This window comes from Typopeltis vanoorti, chromosome 1 (assembly GCF_054136105.1).
Source record: "Typopeltis vanoorti isolate ZY-2024b chromosome 1, IOZ_Tvanoo_1.0, whole genome shotgun sequence".
NCBI classification, from domain to species: Eukaryota; Metazoa; Arthropoda; class Arachnida; order Uropygi; family Thelyphonidae; genus Typopeltis; species Typopeltis vanoorti.
Genome location: NC_143549.1, coordinates 143,431,066 through 143,450,380, shown reverse-complemented (window position 1 = coordinate 143,450,380; position 19,315 = coordinate 143,431,066). Strand labels below are relative to the sequence as shown.

Genomic DNA, 19,315 nt, shown 5'->3' with positions numbered 1-19,315 from the left:
ACACAAATCAAAGAATCTGTATTTGATCAAATATTTGTACTTCACATTTTCATTCCTTTTGTTTCCAAGAGATATGTTTAAACCAATGGCTGTATTTTGAGTTACGAAATTTGTCTGTTTCCTATCGTAAGTTTAATTGTAACTTTAAAACTTTGCAAAGTTTAAGTCGTTAGGTGGCAGTCGAGTAGATAGCTGTTTTACCCAAATGAATCTGCATGCTGGGTTGGGCTGGTTCGGTTTATTTTGAATGATGACCGAAGCAACTTACGTTCTTTCAACTGTGTTCATCCTTCTGTGGTTCTTAGCCTCTTTGAACTGTAGGATGAAAAACTTGATTTTCCGAGAGGGGAACTTACCACCACCAACGACCAACTCAGTGCGAAAGCCTTATAAAAATTTTTCGTGTTCAAAACGGGATTCGAATAATTTTGTGGTGATTTCGAATTTGATGAAATTGATTTCAGAAATTTCAAAAAAAAAAAAAAATGCTGATTTCGAAAAGAGCTTAGTCGTATCCTTTAACAATCTTTTAAGGAATCAAAATCACTAGCTGACATAATAATTGCATTTTGTCATGAATCTATAATTTTTTTTTTTGTGTGTGTTTGTGTGTGTGTGGTGAGGAATTGCACACAATTATATAACTTCTAAAGTTGTCAAGAGAAACAGCATTGTTTATGATTTTCAAAAATGTCTAAATTTATCACTCTGTTTTCTTTTACCATATGCTGAAGAAAAAAACAAAATAATTGCGAAAAAATCAAAACATAATATTTAAGTAGAAGCAACTATTTTTTAAGAAAATATTTGCGAGTTTGTCAAAAAATACCTGAATTCGTATCGATTTTTATGTGTAAAAAAAAGTAAGGCGTCAAAAGTAATATTTTTGATCGACATAAAAGTTTTATTTTTTTTAATAACTTTGACAGAATCAAAATTATTTAAAAAATATTTATCAAATTCTGGAGTCAGTAAGGAAACATCATTAACTAATATCCTTGAACAAATGGAAGTGCTATAAGCCACTATTAGCAATGCCAAATACCATAATATGCTTGATACTGATGTGTGGTGTGTTTCGCTGTATCTGAATGTAAAAAACAGATGAATGAAACAATGTTTTATTACTTCTCGCTTTTTTCTCTCTGTTACAGAAACCAAAGTGGATGTGATGGTCTATGAACGACTCATGTAATATATTACACGCAAAAAGGAAGAGTTTTTACTCTCCTTGAATAGAGTCAAAGAAAGATACAAATATTCCAAAGGCAGCAGCTGTCATCACAAGCATTTAGCACACACATAGGAGCTGATCCAATTATTAGTCCTAATATTAACCGATGGGAAAGATAATAAGCAGTTTTGAGAGATAAAAAATCCTGTCCATTGGTTTCTAAAGTGTCAGTTCGGATTACAAAATTGCTCAATCACAAGTCAAACTTGAACGTCTATGATTCTGTGAATGTCTCTTAGATCTAGAAGAAGAACTAGGGGCTTAGAATTTCTTATATAATCTTTAGAAATTATTCGCTGAACTTCCAGATCATTGAAGAACATTGCTTACATGATTCAACAGTTTCTGTTATTCTCCGTTTATTTCACGGAGTTGACATCATCTAGCAACAGAGTATTAAAGATGCATACTAAGGATTTCACACAAGTCCTTTATTCATGGATTTCTAATGTAGTATTTGTTTTAACACAGTTCCAAATCTGTCCGATGAGTAAAATTACTGGAATACTGTTTATAATGAGTATATGACGTTGCAAAGACGTATTAGAGGCTGCCACAGATGTATTGTGAAATGCACAGACAAACCCACGTGTTCTTCTTCGAACTTGATGTAAGGATACATCAGCAGAATGGCCAAGCAATTACCGATGAAGATCTTAATAGGTGTTAAGTGTCACTTTCTTTCTCTTTGTTCCGTACATCTTAATCTGCTGCTGATATTTATGTATGACTGGAAGATAATCATGTAGAGGGCGCTCCGATTTATTCAGTATTTTTCAGCACTGAAAGTGTTGGAATCATCGTAAGTCATTTAATCATCACACACGGAAGATTTCGATCTTACAGTGCAAGCACTACTAGCCTTAGAGCTACCTTCTCTTGTGGGGTTATTCCAGTCATGCACACTCGAACATGAAAGAGTAAAAAAACAGACATTATGGTATGTCTCCGCAAATGTTTTTTCACTTCCCAAACGTCCATTGCACTAAACTCTTGAGGTATCAGCGATGTTCAGAGTCACGGACGTACACATACTTACACACACACGCACACATACATACAAACACAACACACCGGGATGACGTTCCCGTTGAAGATGGTGGGATCAGCGGCAAGCACAGCTTTCTACTGTCATTCCGGGATAGTTTTTCAGAACGACGTTCCTATCTTCGTCGAAGTACAAAAGGGTCAGAGAGGTCATGGCATCGGGAACACAACATGGAGCTGGCACATCCGGATTCAGTCCGATTGCGTGGACGATACTTTGGATTGTGGCATGGTTAGAGGGCCGCACGTGCTGAAAAAGAAAAAAAAAATGTTAGTATCGAAAAATAAAAATTGAATGAGGTAGTCATTTTTTAAAATTAGTAAATATTCTCAGGACATTGGAAAAAAATTCACTCCAGTACCACCAATGCTTGTATCAAGAATCACCAATGTCCACTACCAAACACTTTTGGCAGTCCCCAAAACTTAACATGATCTTTTAAGATCAATAAAATAAAATATTGCTACTTCGGACACTCAAAAACTCACGCTAGTACCACACTGATATCGAAACTTATCAATACATACTAAGCATCTGTGACTTACGGTCCTCGAAAGCTAACCTGATCTTTTAAAGCCAATGAAATTAAATATCTGTCCTCCAGACAGCAAAACACTCACGACGCACTTGCAACACACACAGGACAAAGAAACGTTGGTAACAATAACCACTAACAAACTTACCATCAACTTACTGTTCTCGTGGACATGCACATTTACGCGAACCAGGACAGCCAACTTGAAGTTCGAGAATACCTGTTACAGTTACTGTTCAAGGTGACCAGTCTTATTAAAAACTCGTATAAGTGATTACTTTCGGAATATTTAAAGACATTATCATTCTGCTTTGTTCGTAAACTGCATATTATAATCATGATTTTAAATAACAATACTGTCGAGTTAGGAGTAAATTTATTTGCAAAACATTTTCACAGTGTTAACGGTTCCAAAGTGATAACGGTTACCTGGGCAACCATTTTTGTGTCTGTTTCGCAACAATAGTGAAAGTGTAATGTAGAATCGTTAGCAAAAGGTTTAGTCCTATCGAAATGATAACAACAGGTTTGTTTTGAGTAATAGTAAATCCAATAATAGCAGTGCAAGTAAAGGAAACCAAGCGTTTGTAATAATAGCCGTGGGTGTGATATAAAAGTCAAATATATTTTGGAGCTCATTGAAGAGGACTAAAACATTTAATTGGCAGCAAAGGAGAACTTAAATGAAGTATTTGCAATGAAAAAAAAAAAGAGAATAAAACGTACCTTGTTTAATGGGAACGGACATCGTCCAGTGCAGTAGTGGGCCTCGAAGGATTTGGGTGAAATGATCCATTCGCTCCATCCAATATCAGCGAACTCCACCACCATCTTCTTTTTCTGGCACAGCCTGGCCGAGTCTTGATTGCTGTCCAAAGTGGACTCGTTTTCTTTCCTACTAGTTGGCGAATTCCAGGACTGCGGTAGTTTGCGGTTCTTTCTTTTGACCTTTTTCTCCTTCAGAGTATGAAGTTTTCTGGGGTTGACATGTTCCGGATACGGAATCAAATGAGGATCCACCTTTCGATGGGATTCTTTGGACAAAAGGATCTCCGGACTCGTTTTTGACATTAAACTCGTGTAGAGGGGATAGTCGGGAAGTTCGTTGGTCAAAATGGATCGTTTTACTCTGGACTTCAACGAATCTTTGTACAATTGCAGGGTTGCCATGCTGTTGTTCACCAATTCTTGGTCGAGCGCTTTCCCACCCTCTTCCAGAGTGGTCCGATTAGCACTGCTTGAATCTTCTGAGAACAAGATCAAGAAAGGCTGACTACTCATCCTCAATACCCGTCGCATCGCCACAGACCGATAGCGTCCGTTGCTCCTTTGCGCTTCCATCGTCACCCCAAGTAAGTAGTGACTATCGTGTTTGGATTCCCGACATTCGGTGACGGCCTTCGTAACGTCGTAGGTTTTCCAGCCGTGACTGTCCCGAGGAACGATCATCTCGGCCAGATTGGAGACCCGTTTTTGGTTCAGATTCAAGATCTTCAACTTGAATCCTTGGAATTGTTGATCTCTCTTCTTCTTGTTCTTTCCTTTCTTCATACGATGACGTTTAAACACGTGAAGCTTTCCTTGAAGTATTTTTTCGGAAGGGTGGACTCCGGTGAGATTAAACACGAGCATGTCAACGCCTTTCAGCTTTTCTGAAAAAAGAAAGAAAGAAAAAGAGCAGTATTAGAATATTTGATTCTCTCTTTAAACGTCTGATAAACGCAGTTTGATTCTTTAGCTTAACATTAAAGAAAAACGAACAAATTTATCGTAATGTAAACAATTGGGAATTAACAATGTTTCGATTACACACTGGTAATACCCCTAGAATTCGGATATCGTAGCAGCCTTTCCGTTGTTAGTGTCGTATATAACTGAAAGTGAAAATTAGCGGTGATAATTAGTTAATAGCCGGTCTGGTTGGCCAACTGATTAGTGTATCCGCTCTCCAGCCAAGAGGCTGCGGGTTCGAATCCCGTTTCTGATTGTCCTACTAACTCTGTGTTGGAAGGGTATCTGCCATCCACCCCTTCTCTATCAGAAGGCTTCACACCCAAATTCTTCATACCCAAACCGTCACTGGACGGTGTCAAGTGACGTCACCTATAACTAACTAGTTAGTTAATTAGAAGTTAATCTCGACTTCATATTGGTGGGAAATTTCAAAATGACTTCGATAACAAGCATAGACAGCTGTTACCTTCGTTACTTTCATCACAAATTTGATGGAATCTTGTCTTTTTTAGTACGTTTATAGATAACGCAAGCCACTCTTTTGGCAACACCATCTTCCGCTGATGAAGGTAGTTATGAGAAAACAACTTAAAAAGAAAGCATGAATATATCCCCATTTTTTTTTCTTCGTTGAAATGAAGACAAAAAAAAATGTCAAAGACGCAATTGTAGTACACTTCATACAGTCCATTTAATTTCATTACATACGATCTACGTGAATCATCCTTTTTTAATACCTTCAGAGTTTTTATTACCATTATTAATTCTAAACACTAAAGGTTGCTCTAACTTTGGTACACCAGTGAGGGCTTAACAAAGAACGTAAATGGAAAAGTTAGTCCAGTATTGTTATTTGAAATCTAACATTATTATTAAGAATATTTCAAAATATACAAATAAAAGATGAATCCTTAATGTGTTCATTGGTTTCCAGTAGGTGACGACACTGCACAAGCTGTTACTAGATTCTCGACGAAGTGTCTCTCCTGTCCATATCTCGGACCGATAGCGAAGAGCTGTATACGATTTCTGTGGTCGTAGAAGGCACGTCACGTGACATGTATTTAGAAATGGCCCGGGAAACAGTTTTATTTATTTTTTCTTTCATTCGTATGTTATGATATGTTCATTGCTATACAAGATGTCAGATAAAATGCAGGCAATGCATTTTGATTTATCCTCGTATATATGTCGAGTAAATGAGAGAGAGAGAGAGAGTTCGTATAAAATAGCTGAACAACATTCACTGCGAAACAAGCTCGCAAACGTAAAACTTTCGGCTGCTGGACGCTCGGTGCTGTTGTTAATAAAACCTTGCTGGCATCCGTGCACCTGCCCGAAGCATTCCCTTAACTCTAACGAACGCCATTCATCAATGCTGTCCGTGTGTCTGTCCAGTAGGATTAGCAGAATGATCCGCTCGCTACGTTGCAGGTGGCAGATGTGTGGCCGCCAGACACGCTGCAGGCGCCCGCTAATGAGGTTAGCCGTGCATTGAGAACAATGGTAGACCATTCACTGTTTGCGCTGCTTAAGACAGAAAAGTAGACGTACGACTTCCTTAGTGCCACGTGAACGCGCATTTTTTTTCGGATTTGGAAACGCTGAGCCTCTCTAACTAGCTGACAGGTGTCGCATATTTGAAGAGGCCGCGACGTCTAGAAACCCTTTTAATCATCTTTTCAGAAACACAACGAACATAAAGAAAAGTCTTTCACAATCGCATAAAATTTTAAACTTTCTTTCTATCCAGGTGCTCTTCATCTACAATTAGGAAAAGCGTATCGCAGACAGCAAGTCGGAAATTCCATTCTGCTGTTTTGTTTATTCTGTAATGGATTCAAATATGCAGAGTCACAATACCTTCTGATTTACAGGAATTCACCGTGTTTTCTGAGAGCCTCCGTAGCTCAGTCGGTATAGACGAAGCCTTTCGTCCGAAAGATCTGGGTTCGATTCCCGTCCAGAACGTTAGGAATGGTCTCTTTTGACGAAAAGTGAGTTAGCCAGTCTCATACGGAGGTAGAGGATTTCTTTCTTCCAGAAACTCGGATTTTTCGTCCCTCAGAACTGGCAAATCGGCCAGTGAACACACACATGGATCTACAGTCATAAAATACATATTTATCCCTCATTAGGAGGGCTCAACAGTCCTAAGGGATGGTTGAGGAAAGCGGCAGGGCTCCACACGAAATAAATAAATAAAAACTGTAGTTTCTAACCCGACATTCTCATACATAAAGAACTCAAGACTTTTAGCTATGAGAAAGTATTTTTCCAATTGCTAAACAATTCTAAATACGTAATGAATTATAGCTCTGAATATCACACACACACACACACGACTTCCATTCCCTCTCCATTACATTATTATTCGCATAACAAATTAAACTACCATCGAAATCCTGTTTCTTCATATAACGCACTCAGAGAATCATTCGCCTACATGAGGATAGTTTTAGTGATGCAACAGTGTAGCAATGTCCAACTCAGTTAATGAAATCTAGAACAGATAATCACTACATAGCGTGATCGTAGACGGGAGATAATGCACGTAATTGCTTTTTCGTCTGGATTTTGCTTACTCTGTCAGCATCTCTAGTGAGGCTCATTTACGAAGGGCATAAGAGACAGTTATATAATGAAAACAGCAAGTGAAGCAATTCACGGGCGATACCTGCGCAGATATAAAGACATCGACAGGAAAAATTTAAGTTATATGGTTACCTTTAGGCACTAGTTTGGGATCTTTTTGCAGTTGCAGTATAATCATTATAAGATATTTATGTCTAAATAACTCAAGAAAATTTTTTTTATTTTACTTTCATTATGTATTTCGAATAACTTTGAATTTAAAATAATATACTAGCTGTAAAAAATATCGGTAGCCTATGCTCCCGGGATTGAACATCAGCACGCGTATTATTATATGCGTGCAATTCCAAGATGACTTCAACAGGGAATGTCACCGCTCACCTGGAAAACTTAACCATCATCGAAATTGTTCGCCTTTTTGCTGCAAGACGTAAGCGGGGAAGAAGCGTTTCAGGGTCTACTGCCCATCCAAAACTAAGTGTATCTACATTGATGGCGCCAAGGCGGGAAAACATCCGGTGATATGCACCTGATCTCGTGTCAGGTGGCAGATAATAAGAGTTTAGTCATGTGACCAGTAAGTGGAACGCATGCGTATTACTCATCCTAGAAGATTCTTTTGGCGTCGATCAGAGAGCAATTTTTTATTTTTTTATTTATTTATTTTTTTCTCGTTGTCTTTGTTTCCTGACATACCTGAACTATGAAGACAATGTTCTACCCTCTGGAAAAGTGACAACAGTATCCATTAAAGCACTTTTTTTTTTTTTTATTACGCAGTTTCCTGTTTATTGCTCTATTTAAGTATTTGCTTATTTAAAAAAAAAAATTTAAAAATGGGTCAGTGATTGTCTTGAGGTCAGGTTGGACAAAGCTGTGTCATTCTTAAACGATCTGCCTCCGTAGACTACTGACCAACTTCCTGCCGTTTGTCGTGTGTTTCATGAATTTGTATGAGGTATATTTGATCTGATCTGGAACCGGTACATCCTGTTGAATCTGTGAGTAGTGACAACTAAAAAAATTCTATCTTTATATTCAACAACCAATTCGGTACAACTTTATTGGTTGATTGTTTTCAGATTGCTTTTTGTTTGTTTACGTCTATGATTTTCCTAGTTAATATTCTGAGATGTTCGGTGATCTGTTGTTTATTGTTAATACAATAACCAACAGATCTTAACAAGTGTTAGTACAACAATCATCTTAACAAACACTTGAGCTCAGTCCATGATTCTAATAATGTCTGTGAATGCAAATCACGAAACAATAAAAAAGTAATAATTACCATAACAATGACAGAAATACCAAACCACTAAAAAAAGCGATAGAATAATAAGTTTAGTTTAAACTTTGTTTACTCATACTTGGATAAAGGATTAAACTAAACATATTATAGTCTAACCAAGTGAAAAATAAACTCTCAAAGCGATAGAACTGTTTAAAGTTAGGCAGCTCTTTAACTTAATACGGAGAATAAAACTTGTGAAGCCTTCTGTAGATTCGTGTGATTAATATCTTCTAAAATTTAAACTACTAATAAACGAATCAAATATATCAAATATAAAAATGTATATTTAAAAACATTCAAGAAGGAATAAAAAAAAATAGATAACAAACCAGATGAGACAAAGTGGTTTCAAAAAATGCAATACTGGAAGGAACTTTTAATTTAAGAAAAATTATTAAAGAAAAATTCGAATTAGAGAAGAAACTTTTATTTGATTTGTGACAAATACAACTGGGGTAGTTAGAAAATACTTAAGAATAGTAGCAAACTTATATTGAATACAGACAGCAGCAGAGTATCGGGGAAAAAAAATTCTTAATTCCAAATTCTTATTTGTCAAATAGTTCTATTCACAATCGAAATGTTCTTCTCTGTGGGGAACTAAAAAGGAGAAAGCTGACAATAATTAAAATGAAACAAAAATTACATTGGAATCAGATCAGTAAAGATACGTTATGTACAGCTTAATTTTTACTTTCTTTCTGCAGTCTGATTTTATTTTTGCTGAAAAGACATTGATCCGACTGGATCAGGAACTGTAAACTAATTTTAATCATTATTTTTGAAAAATAATTATCATTATTTTTGGAATGGTTCTCATGTGACATTCTAAACCCGATTTTTTTTTTTTTTTTTAATCTTATCAATCTTGCTTTTGGTTTTAACTTATTACGTTTCTCAAGAATGGTACTATCTTACTAGATTTTCTATGCTATTTTATTATGATATTATTTTATTATGCTATTTATGTTCTTTCTATGCTATTGAGCCTTCATAGCTCAGTCGGTATAGACGAAGCCCTTTGGTCGGAAAGACCTGGGTTCGATTCCCGTCCATGACGTGAGGAACCTTTATGTGGTCTCTTTCGACGAAAGGTGAGTTAGCCGATCTCATACGGAGGTGGGGGATTTTTCGTCCTCCAGAGCAGGCAAACCTTCCCCGTAAACACACATGGATTACACTCAGGAATATTTAAGACCCAGCCATAGGCCTGAGCGTCAGCTATGCCGGTCCCGAGCCCGGATAAAATGGGGGGGGGGGGTTATGATGGTACCGTACTTCCCTGTAAAAAGGGCCTCACGGCCGTTGTATCATCTAAATGAAGATGAAGCTAAATGAATTCTATGCTGTTATTATATGTAAGTAAATTGAGAAAATTAAAATTGAATTGAAAAGCAATTTTTTAAAATTCTTATTGGTATTCTTTTTTTAAATTCATTGAGTTGGCATATTAAAAGCAAAAGAGAAAGTAAATCACGATGAACTTTTCTTAGGTCACTCGGCCTTATAATCCCAACCATGCGACATTTCGAGGGTGTTTTTCGTGGAACTCTTTAAGAAGGATACAAAAGACTGTTCTCTTTCATCCAACGTAATACAACTATTGCCCATAACGATCTTCTTCCCTTTTTCGCTTCTTCTTTGGACTTGTTCACTTCTTGATTGTCCTTGGACTACTGTAGGCGGAGTGGCTTTCAAGAATCGGGGCAATCACGGACTCGCGCATAACACACGAAAAGTGACATGTGTCGGCTTATTAACAGACGACAGCTGCGACTAGAAACAGACAGTTTGACAACTCTTCATTAGCTGGTAATTACCCCTCCTGTGACTTTGACACATTAGGGTCGATGGTGGCGGATTGTTAACGGAGGGGGGGGGGGAGAGCACAAGAAAGAAAGGACGATAATAAGAGTAGAACAGAGAGAGAGAGAGAGAGAGACTTCAGTTAGTTTGGCAGGGTAAATAAGGGGTGACCACATCGCTCCCTGGGGTCCCTTCCATCATCGAATTCATTGGCGTATAAAAGGTCAGGTAATGGCTGCTAAGAAGAATATGAATAGCTGCGTTCATTGGTTCTTAATGTCCAAGAATGAGAATCAGCCATGTCACGCGAAATCCGGAGGAAATTGATTGAGAAGACTTAATGTCTGTTCTTTAGGATAGCTGAGGAAATGAAAGTGACGTTCACCTGATAGGGAATTGACGTGAAGTACACATGTAATTAAATGCTTAGACTTTCTCGTTGACGTTAATTGGCAATTTAAAAGAAATACTGAATAAATCCACTGTGTTTATCAACAAGTATCTTTTAGATCTTTTTTTTATTCCTTTGGTAACATTGCACGGAACGAAATTGCCTTTTAAAGATATAAATAATGCTTCTATCACAGTTTAATAACCCTGGTTCGTTTTCCATTAAAGACTTAATGATAATGCTTGGATACACAGATAAGCCAATAAATTACTGTTTAACCAGTGGTAATGCTAGTGGGCGGTGTAGATTTCAGCTTTCACACGTGTACAACTGCAACAATGAAAAAAATCCATACGAAACTGGCAACGAGTGCACGTGTATCGTGTATGGCATCGCGTTCATCATTGTTACCCTGTCACACTGTTGGCAGTTTTATAAATTATTAACGAGTTATTCGTGTAAATTATGTCATGGAGAGTTTTTTACTTATCCATCAATGCCTTTATTGCCCTTTGGGGTTGTTGGTCGCGGTGAATTATTACACATTTAAATTGCATTATGAAACAAAAAAAAGAGAATTTTTCCTTTCAATAAGATGAAAGAGTGGAATATAAAAATATTTTTGGAATATTTCGAGTATTAGAACATCAATTAGGGATAGTTAATGTTACCAGCTGAACTGAGGTTTGTAATAGCAATCGTATTCATGACAGAAATTGAAGCCAAGTTTCCTGTTTCACAAATAATCCTCTGACGGCCATGTGTTGCCACTGGTAGTGAGATTACCACCTTGAGGCTAGAGACATTAAAGGAATCTCGTGAAAATGTGCACGTGGAACAGGAAATAGCACAATTATACACGGTTGACAGCTTTACCTGGGAATATCGAAGCACTTTCATTGTTGTGTGTTTGTCGTGAGGTCACGTGTGAAGGTCAGCTGAGAAGTTAACAATAGGAGGTACAAATGACACAAATATCTAAAGTAGTATTAGTTAATTTAATTAGCGATGACAACACAAACCATTTTAGCAATTCTACTTTTTTTATTTTCTTCCTTTACCATGTAGATGTTTTGACTTGGTATACATCGCTCGTCTTTGCATTTTATAAGAAATGCATTTTATAAGAGAACAATTGAGTAGTGCAGTTTTTATCATTATTTTTGGAATGATTCTCAAGTGATATTCTAAACTAGCATATTATACAATCTACAAGCAAACTCCTAATCATTTTGTACACATTAAAATTATTCTTATCTAAACATGAACGTAACAGCATATCATGTCATAATTCAGATACCGTACTTTTAAAGTGGCGTGATTGAATATGTCAGTTTCTGACATATTGTTAAGTAAACAATTATGTCACTCAACAATTACCCTGTCACTCCGCGTGAGGTACACTGAACAAGTGAGCTGGTGCCATTAAAGATGCGTGAGCTAATCTTATTGTGTGAGATGCGCTCACGTGCACAACACGCGCATTGATTGAAATCAACAGAATGGACAATATATACATTGAAATATTATAATTAAATAGTATTTATTGAAAATTACTATGGAAATCTGTCGTGTAGACAGGTAAAAATAAAGAGTAGCTTCTATATGGATGTGCCACACACACACACACACACACACACATAATGGAAAAAAAGTTGTAAAACAGACTTCTTGTATTCAGCATTTGTTACATTGGGCTTTTATTATAACTAATTATATACAGAGATAGATTCGTGAACGGTAATTTAAGCTACTTTGTGCCATTCTAGACAGCTAAACATGTAAGAAGAAAGTTCTGCCCGCCTCTGTCATATTCCAATGTTTATCTTGTATCGATTTCATAATCTGTCATTTGATTATCCACAGATGACGCTGCACTTCTTCGGGATTATTTTATGCACACACAAATAGCGTTGTAATAAATCGCATTGACCAAACGTGATATTCCAAGGTCACTTGAAGGACAAGACTGAAAGCCACGACTGTCTCCACGAACAAAGATGTTATTTGTGAAGAAGAGACTTTATATGTTACAACACTTTACATTCGAATTACTACTGGAAGTAAATGCGATGGAGATTTTAACATTCAGAGGGATTAGAAGAAGTGTGGAAATTCATCCTGATCCAAAACGGTGTTTTTTTTTTTTTAATATCGATTTAATACTTTTTTTAAAAAACTTTAATTTATTATTATTATTTTTTTTTTTTTTTAATTCCTAGAGCGTTTACCAACTCTTCAGGCATTTAGAAATAAGCACGCTTCAACGCTGAGGGTCTACCTTCAATGCTTCCGTCACGGTTTGCCTTTGGCTGTAAACGCCACAAGAATATTCTCCATGCTTGGGACAACCGTATATTTCACAATAAAGAGGGCTTCATCCTGTTCACGGCTGCTCATCAAAGGGATATGAACACATGGGATTAAGTTTTTGTGTACATTTTTTTTTTTTCTTGGAGAATTCATCTGTGGTTACGTGTTTGGATTATATTATAGGTTTTTTTTGTTATTTATTTTTATAACATTTGACCTAACAGGAAATATTTCTTCTGATTTCATAATTTAATCGTAAATAAAAATGATTTTAAAATGGGAATAAATAGGAACTATCCTCCTAGTTTATCTGACAGTTGTGATAATCTGTCAATGAAACTGTCCTTGCAGTCTTTGAGTTATTCGAGTTGTCTGGTGGAGCGAAATGAACATGATTAAAATAGTCACCATGGCAACACGTCTATCATTGCCTTCCTGGTGTGATGGTTTTCGTCACTTGATGGTGTTTGAAAAGAGACCTAGGTTCAAGTTCCTTCTGTGATTAGAGGAAGCCTGTTTGTCTGTCTGTTTTTAATCGAGTCAAGTTAAATGGAGGAAGCACTGGCCTTAATCAGACATAACAGGCTATGAGCTAACCATTACATTATCCTGCCAAATTAGGTCTGGAGGTGTATTACTTAGCTGCAACATGTCATTAGACTAAGTAGAGGAAGCAAAAAAAAAAAAAAAAAGAGAAAACGTCTTTCATACATGACTCCAACATTCCAGCTTGCAAATACACTGAAATCCTATTGGAGAGTCTCGTTAGCGTTGAGTTAGTTAGTTTCTAGTATAGTTTTGAGGTTGGATTTCCTTCATGTGATCTGTTCCCCCCCCCCCTCCACACACAAAAATCTTTTTTTTTTTTTTTTGAGCAATTTTTGAGCAAATTTTCGATAGTATTGACTACAAACTGGAATTCAATAATTCATAGAGATCATTAACGTTAAAATCACCTTAAATAGATTTATTTGTCGTGGTGGATGGTTGGTAATATTTACCACTGCGAATGATGCTTATAGTAATAAGTGAGAGTTATCCCAACAATAAAATATTTTAAATTAATCAGAAGAATAGATTCAAATGTAAAATTTCTGGCTGTAATTTTGCAATTGAATATTGAAAGCCAATTCTGAGAATTTCTTTTGTATTGAGTGTAGTCAACTTGACAGACAACCAGTTTATTGAAATTTCAGATCAGATATTAGAGATGTCATGACCTCAATACAGATAGTTAAAATGAAATAAAAAAAAAAATACAAGGCCACAGCGAAGGACGTTTTTCGACAATTTTACTTGCTGCAATCGTCATAATTTTCTTTGATTGTTTTAACAATGTGTATGTATTGTTCTCTTTGTTCTTTTCTGTTTTCCGGCCATTGAACGAGATGATTTGCAGTGTTTATGTACGTTGCCTTGACAATAGTTTAAAAAAAAAAAAAAAAAAAAAAAAAAAACAGAAACAGAGTCGTTGCTGATAGTTATTTTCCAAGAAAAGGTAGTCTAGGAAATTTCCCACACCTCTTGTTCGCTTCTACTATCGGAATGATCTCTTCAAAAAAAAAAAAAAAAAAAAACGCGACTGTTTCCAAGGAAACCAAGTAGCCTTGGCGCTCCTGTGAAGTTCGACTAATATCATTCTAAATGGGTTAAAATGATGGGTTTGCAAGCAATTATTCCTGGTACCGACATGAGGTTCCTGTCACCACTCGGAAGGAGGGTTGCGGGGTGAAAGAGCAGGTGGTATGGTAGTAGTGGTGGTGGCGGCGGTGGGTTACTGTTGGGGGAGAGCGCTAATAGTAGATACCTGCAGGCCGGGTTAAAGAACTCACCGAAAAGGATCTAGGAAGAGCGACAGGGACATTTAAAGACAAGGGAGAACACTGCTAAGCCGGGTGTATCGTAATCATCTTTGCCAAGGGTATAATGAACTAATAACTGCCTTGAAACACCTCCCAACTTTGTACGGAAATATCAAAATGGAGACTTATGGGAATATACATGAAAATATTTATATTAAAAACATTTAAAAAAACACAGTTTTACATTAATCATATATCCGATTTTAGAATAATACAGAATAATATTCAGGACAGATGTTCATAATATCATTTTATTGGATACAAAAGAGCGGTTATTCTGTTGCTAAGCGACTGGTATTTCAATTAGGTAATTGTTGCATACGTATTTTCTCTAATGTAAATGGATGAGTTGAACAATCAGTGTTCTGACAGTGTGTAAATTTATAATAATAATTATTCTCATGAGAGAAATGTAAATATTATTTATTTTTATTTATTTATTGTTTGAATAGAATGAGTGATCTATCTTCGTTGTCATCATTATTATTTACACTCCATTTTCTGTATTGCAAATTAGACGGGTGCTCTCTCCAAATCTGATGGAGCCTTCTTGTCAGGGTGATCCCATTTTCTAAATTTTTGGCGACAGAAGATTGGGATTAAAAGCAATATAAAGAAAGTTATAAATATTTTTAAAGTGATTAAAATGTTATCGACTTATTTAGTGATATGATAATATTTAATTAATGATTTCAAACTTTTAGTCTGCTTCATCTACATTTTAATTTTTTTAAAATATATTTGTGTTTTACATAATATAGACCCCTACTGTTAGAGATCAACCGTAGACACTTCTTCATGTCACTTCAGGCCATCCTTATAAACAGGACAGCGATTTATCACACTAATTGATGAAATTCATTTCCATCTGTTGCTTCAATCTTACGAATACGTTAATATTTTTCCAGAAAAATTCAATGCATATGGAAGCAGGAAATTTGCAAGTGAATTCATTGCTCCAGATCTTAAGCGAGATCCCATTGGAGAGGGGACACTGGATACTCTCCTAGGATCTGGATTTCTAGAAAGGTCCCATTGCATTTTTTTTAACACTCGCAACAAAATAATACTCGAAATAAATATAAAATTAAGTTGGATTACTTTATTATTTTGTTATTTAATATTTCATTTATTTTATTATTTTAATAATATAATCGATGGCTTACGTTTAACACCAGGATTCTCAAAATATCATGTTGCATTACAGTGTGTAATAATAATTATTTTAAAAATGATGTAACGGCTTTAGGACGAATTGGATCAGCATTATAGATATTTCCGCACGACAACTTTGTGACAAAGAAGTGGTTACACACATTCCGAAAAATTTGATTATGGAAATTAATTGGAAATTGTCTGCTGATTAGTTTGGAGGTCTCGTAATATTGACGGTGGCATTCATCGTTTGTTCTGTCGCTCCACAGTCATAAAAGTCGCTGGCTGGCATACAGCCAGCGATTATAGTTCCCATATTTGGAACTATCGTCGGATTTTTCCGGTTCCGGATTCGTGTAATTCGTAGTCAATGATCTCCTTATGCCTAACATGCATACATGTTAATTGCCGGAGCGTTTAATAATTAACTAATCCATGAAAATTGATTTCTTTGACTGATGTTCAAATTGTAATTAATATTTATCTATAAATTTACTACGGAGTTCATCATTTTTATATATTTTTACACATTATCATGACTATTTAAAAATTGCGTGGAAATATTATTTTTGATTTATAAAAGGTAAGAGCAAGTTATAATAATTAAAAAGTTTTTCTAATTATTCCATATCAGAAACATTATTATTATGGATTTATCAGTGAATATTCAATAAGACCATTTTGAAATTTCAAATAGATCTAAATTTTTCTTTCATTGAGCTGCAGTTTTAATTTTGTTGACAGTTTTTTTTTTGTTTGTTTATTCTATGGATGTGTTTTGTTTTGAAACCTTCCATGAGAAATGCGAATCAAGTGATTAAAAAAAATCTTTGGGCCTTCAAAAGGTTCCAAAGACATTTGATGTTTAAAGTTATTGCAGTAGTTAATCTTCCCAGTTATTCAACTTGTTAAAGTTAAGATCTGACTACATTAACTGTAATCTCTAAAATTACGCTTTAGCACTAAAATCTAAATTGGTTTGAGTTAGAGATTCGAAAGTTAGAATTAATGGATTGATACGCGTTCATCCTGCTGTGCAATGGCAGTGAACATTTATCACCATTAACTGGTTATAACTGCTTGACCTAAAAACCTCTCGGAAAAATAATTTGTTGAGTTAGAATTAATTCATGGCAAAAACACACTTTCTTTATAACAAGAACACACTGACTTCCTTCTAATGAATTTCTTTAATTATATCTAAGTGCTGTCAATTGTATAGCTGGGAGGAAGTCAGCACCGATTTATTAAATCCGTTAACTACGCAGAGACGCAAAATGTAAGGGATGATGATGTGGGAAATGTGTTTAGAGTGGGAGGATCGGTGTCTCGGGAAGAAATGAAAACCGATCAATAAATGAAAAATGCTGAACTCACCTTTGATGGGTAGAATGCTCCGAACAGTGTTTCCTCGGGATGCTACTTGACCTGATCGATAGCGATCGTACAGATCCAGCATGTATTTCGGAGGCGATGGATGCCGTCTCACGTTTTTATCCGAAGCGGGCAACTCTTTCATTCCCAATAACGATCGGATAGCTTCTTGGATCAGACCGTTCCGCCTATCTTTAGATATTTCGCTCTTTTTGACCTCTGAACCCGAAACCGTACTGAACAATGGGTAGATTGACAGGAAGAAGACGATAACTGAGCACCGGCGTATTGTCTCCATGACGACTTATTGAGAGAGACAGAGAGGAAAAGGGGAAAAAAAAGTACGTGTGTGGGTCACTTACGGGGTGAAGCACAAGCGAAGTAGTCACTTCAAGTCCACAGTGGCATCTTCGGCCCGACCGGACGAGAACGATTTGAACTAACCGACTGGGACGCGAACAGCAAAACTTATCTCCGTAACCAAGGAGACCGTCTCCGACTGACGCTGTCGACTTCCGTTAGCGCTTGGCGGATGGGCTTGGGGAGCGTGGGAGAGTAAATTCGTACGGTCCTAGTGGCGTGGCCGGAGCGACGCGTTTTCACTTTTTACCCTACTTCCGTCCTCTTCTTGGAGCGAACTTTATCTCCCTCGCGCGCGCACGCACGCACGCACGCACGCACACACATACACAAACAGCACTGACGGAGAAAAGGCGTCTCCAGTCAGGCGGTCGGCACTTGTCCAATGATTGAACGGTTATCAGCACGGAGTGGTCTTTCCTCTTTACGAACTGACGGGGGTGATCCGCGGACGACAACGGCGACAGCTGCTACCCTCGGATCAGATAATATGTGTGTGTGGACGACGGTAAAAGTGGGGAGTTCCCAGGGATGCTGGTAGCAGATTGGCTTTAAAGCAGTGTGTGTATTTTTTTTTTGGGGGGGGGAACATAGGGGGAAGAGTCGTAAAGAACGCATGCTTTGAGCACGTGTCTTTGTTGTCGGACAACAGGCAACGGAAGTAGGTTTTTTTTTTTTTTTTTTCCTTCGCTTCTCCGTAAAAGAATGAGTCAACGGAGTAGAGTTTTCAGATCGTACGCGCGATGTCCACGTGCGCCCACAGCCGGTGGTTTGGATGGAGCTCTTTGGACTTTGTGTGGTGATGGCTTAAAGGGGTCACGTTTCAGCTAGGCGAGTTGAGGGCAACGATTTGTTTCTTTCCATTTTCCTACCCCCCTTCCTCCCTTTTCGATCTTCTCCCTTCCTGGACGTAGTTTCCTTCCTGGCGGGACGAAGCGCACTTATTAAAAGGTCTTCGGAAGTGGCGAGGTGCGAATCATCGGTCGAGGAAGGGTTGCGAAACTGCTGAGGGGAGGATCAAACGATTATCGCAAAGTGGGGAGGACCAAGCGGGACATCGCCTCGGTAGTCAAACAGTGCTGCAGACAGGGTTGGTCCCATGCTGACCTGTCGCGAGTTCAGGGCAATAAAGTGACGTGTGCTGTAATTTCGGTGCGCGGTTTCCGCTTCCCAGAAAATTTCGTCTCACTTGTGGGGCGAAGTAAAAGAAAGCCGCCTTTTACGGTGACCGAGAAATAATGATTATCGACTTTTCCCCTCTCTAACACTCGATGTCACCGCACTTTTAGGCGGAGGAAAGCTTTTAAGAATAAGGTTTGTCTTAGAAAGAAATTTTACCCGAAGCGATTACATTTCCAAAATTAAAGGAAATTTAATTTTGTTGGAAATATAATTTATAAATATCAAGAGTATGTCAACGAAACTTGATTTAAAAAAAAAAAAAAAATTAAAGCATGAATTTTATGCAACACATTTTGGTGTATTCATGGAAGCTCTTCAAACCACGAAACCTGGTTCTGATATTACGTGTAATAACTTTTTTTTTGTTATATATTACAGGTATGTTAATTATGTCATATATCGGCGATGTATGGCTTAACTTGTTTACAATTATAT

General features: G+C 37.0%; 1 protein-coding gene across 1 annotated transcript; it reads right to left on the bottom strand.

Moving 5' to 3' along the window:
- Positions 1-1,103: 1,103 nt before the first annotated feature.
- Positions 1,104-18,174, bottom strand: LOC150110497 (growth/differentiation factor 10-like). Its single transcript, XM_090394154.1, has 3 exons — positions 17,342-18,174; positions 3,544-4,469; positions 1,104-2,531 (listed from the first exon to the last, which is right to left on the bottom strand). Exons 1-3 carry the CDS (start codon positions 17,634-17,636, stop codon positions 2,340-2,342), a joined length of 1,413 nt encoding a protein of 470 aa, XP_090250280.1. The 5' UTR covers positions 17,637-18,174; the 3' UTR covers positions 1,104-2,339.
- Positions 18,175-19,315: the final 1,141 nt, after the last annotated feature.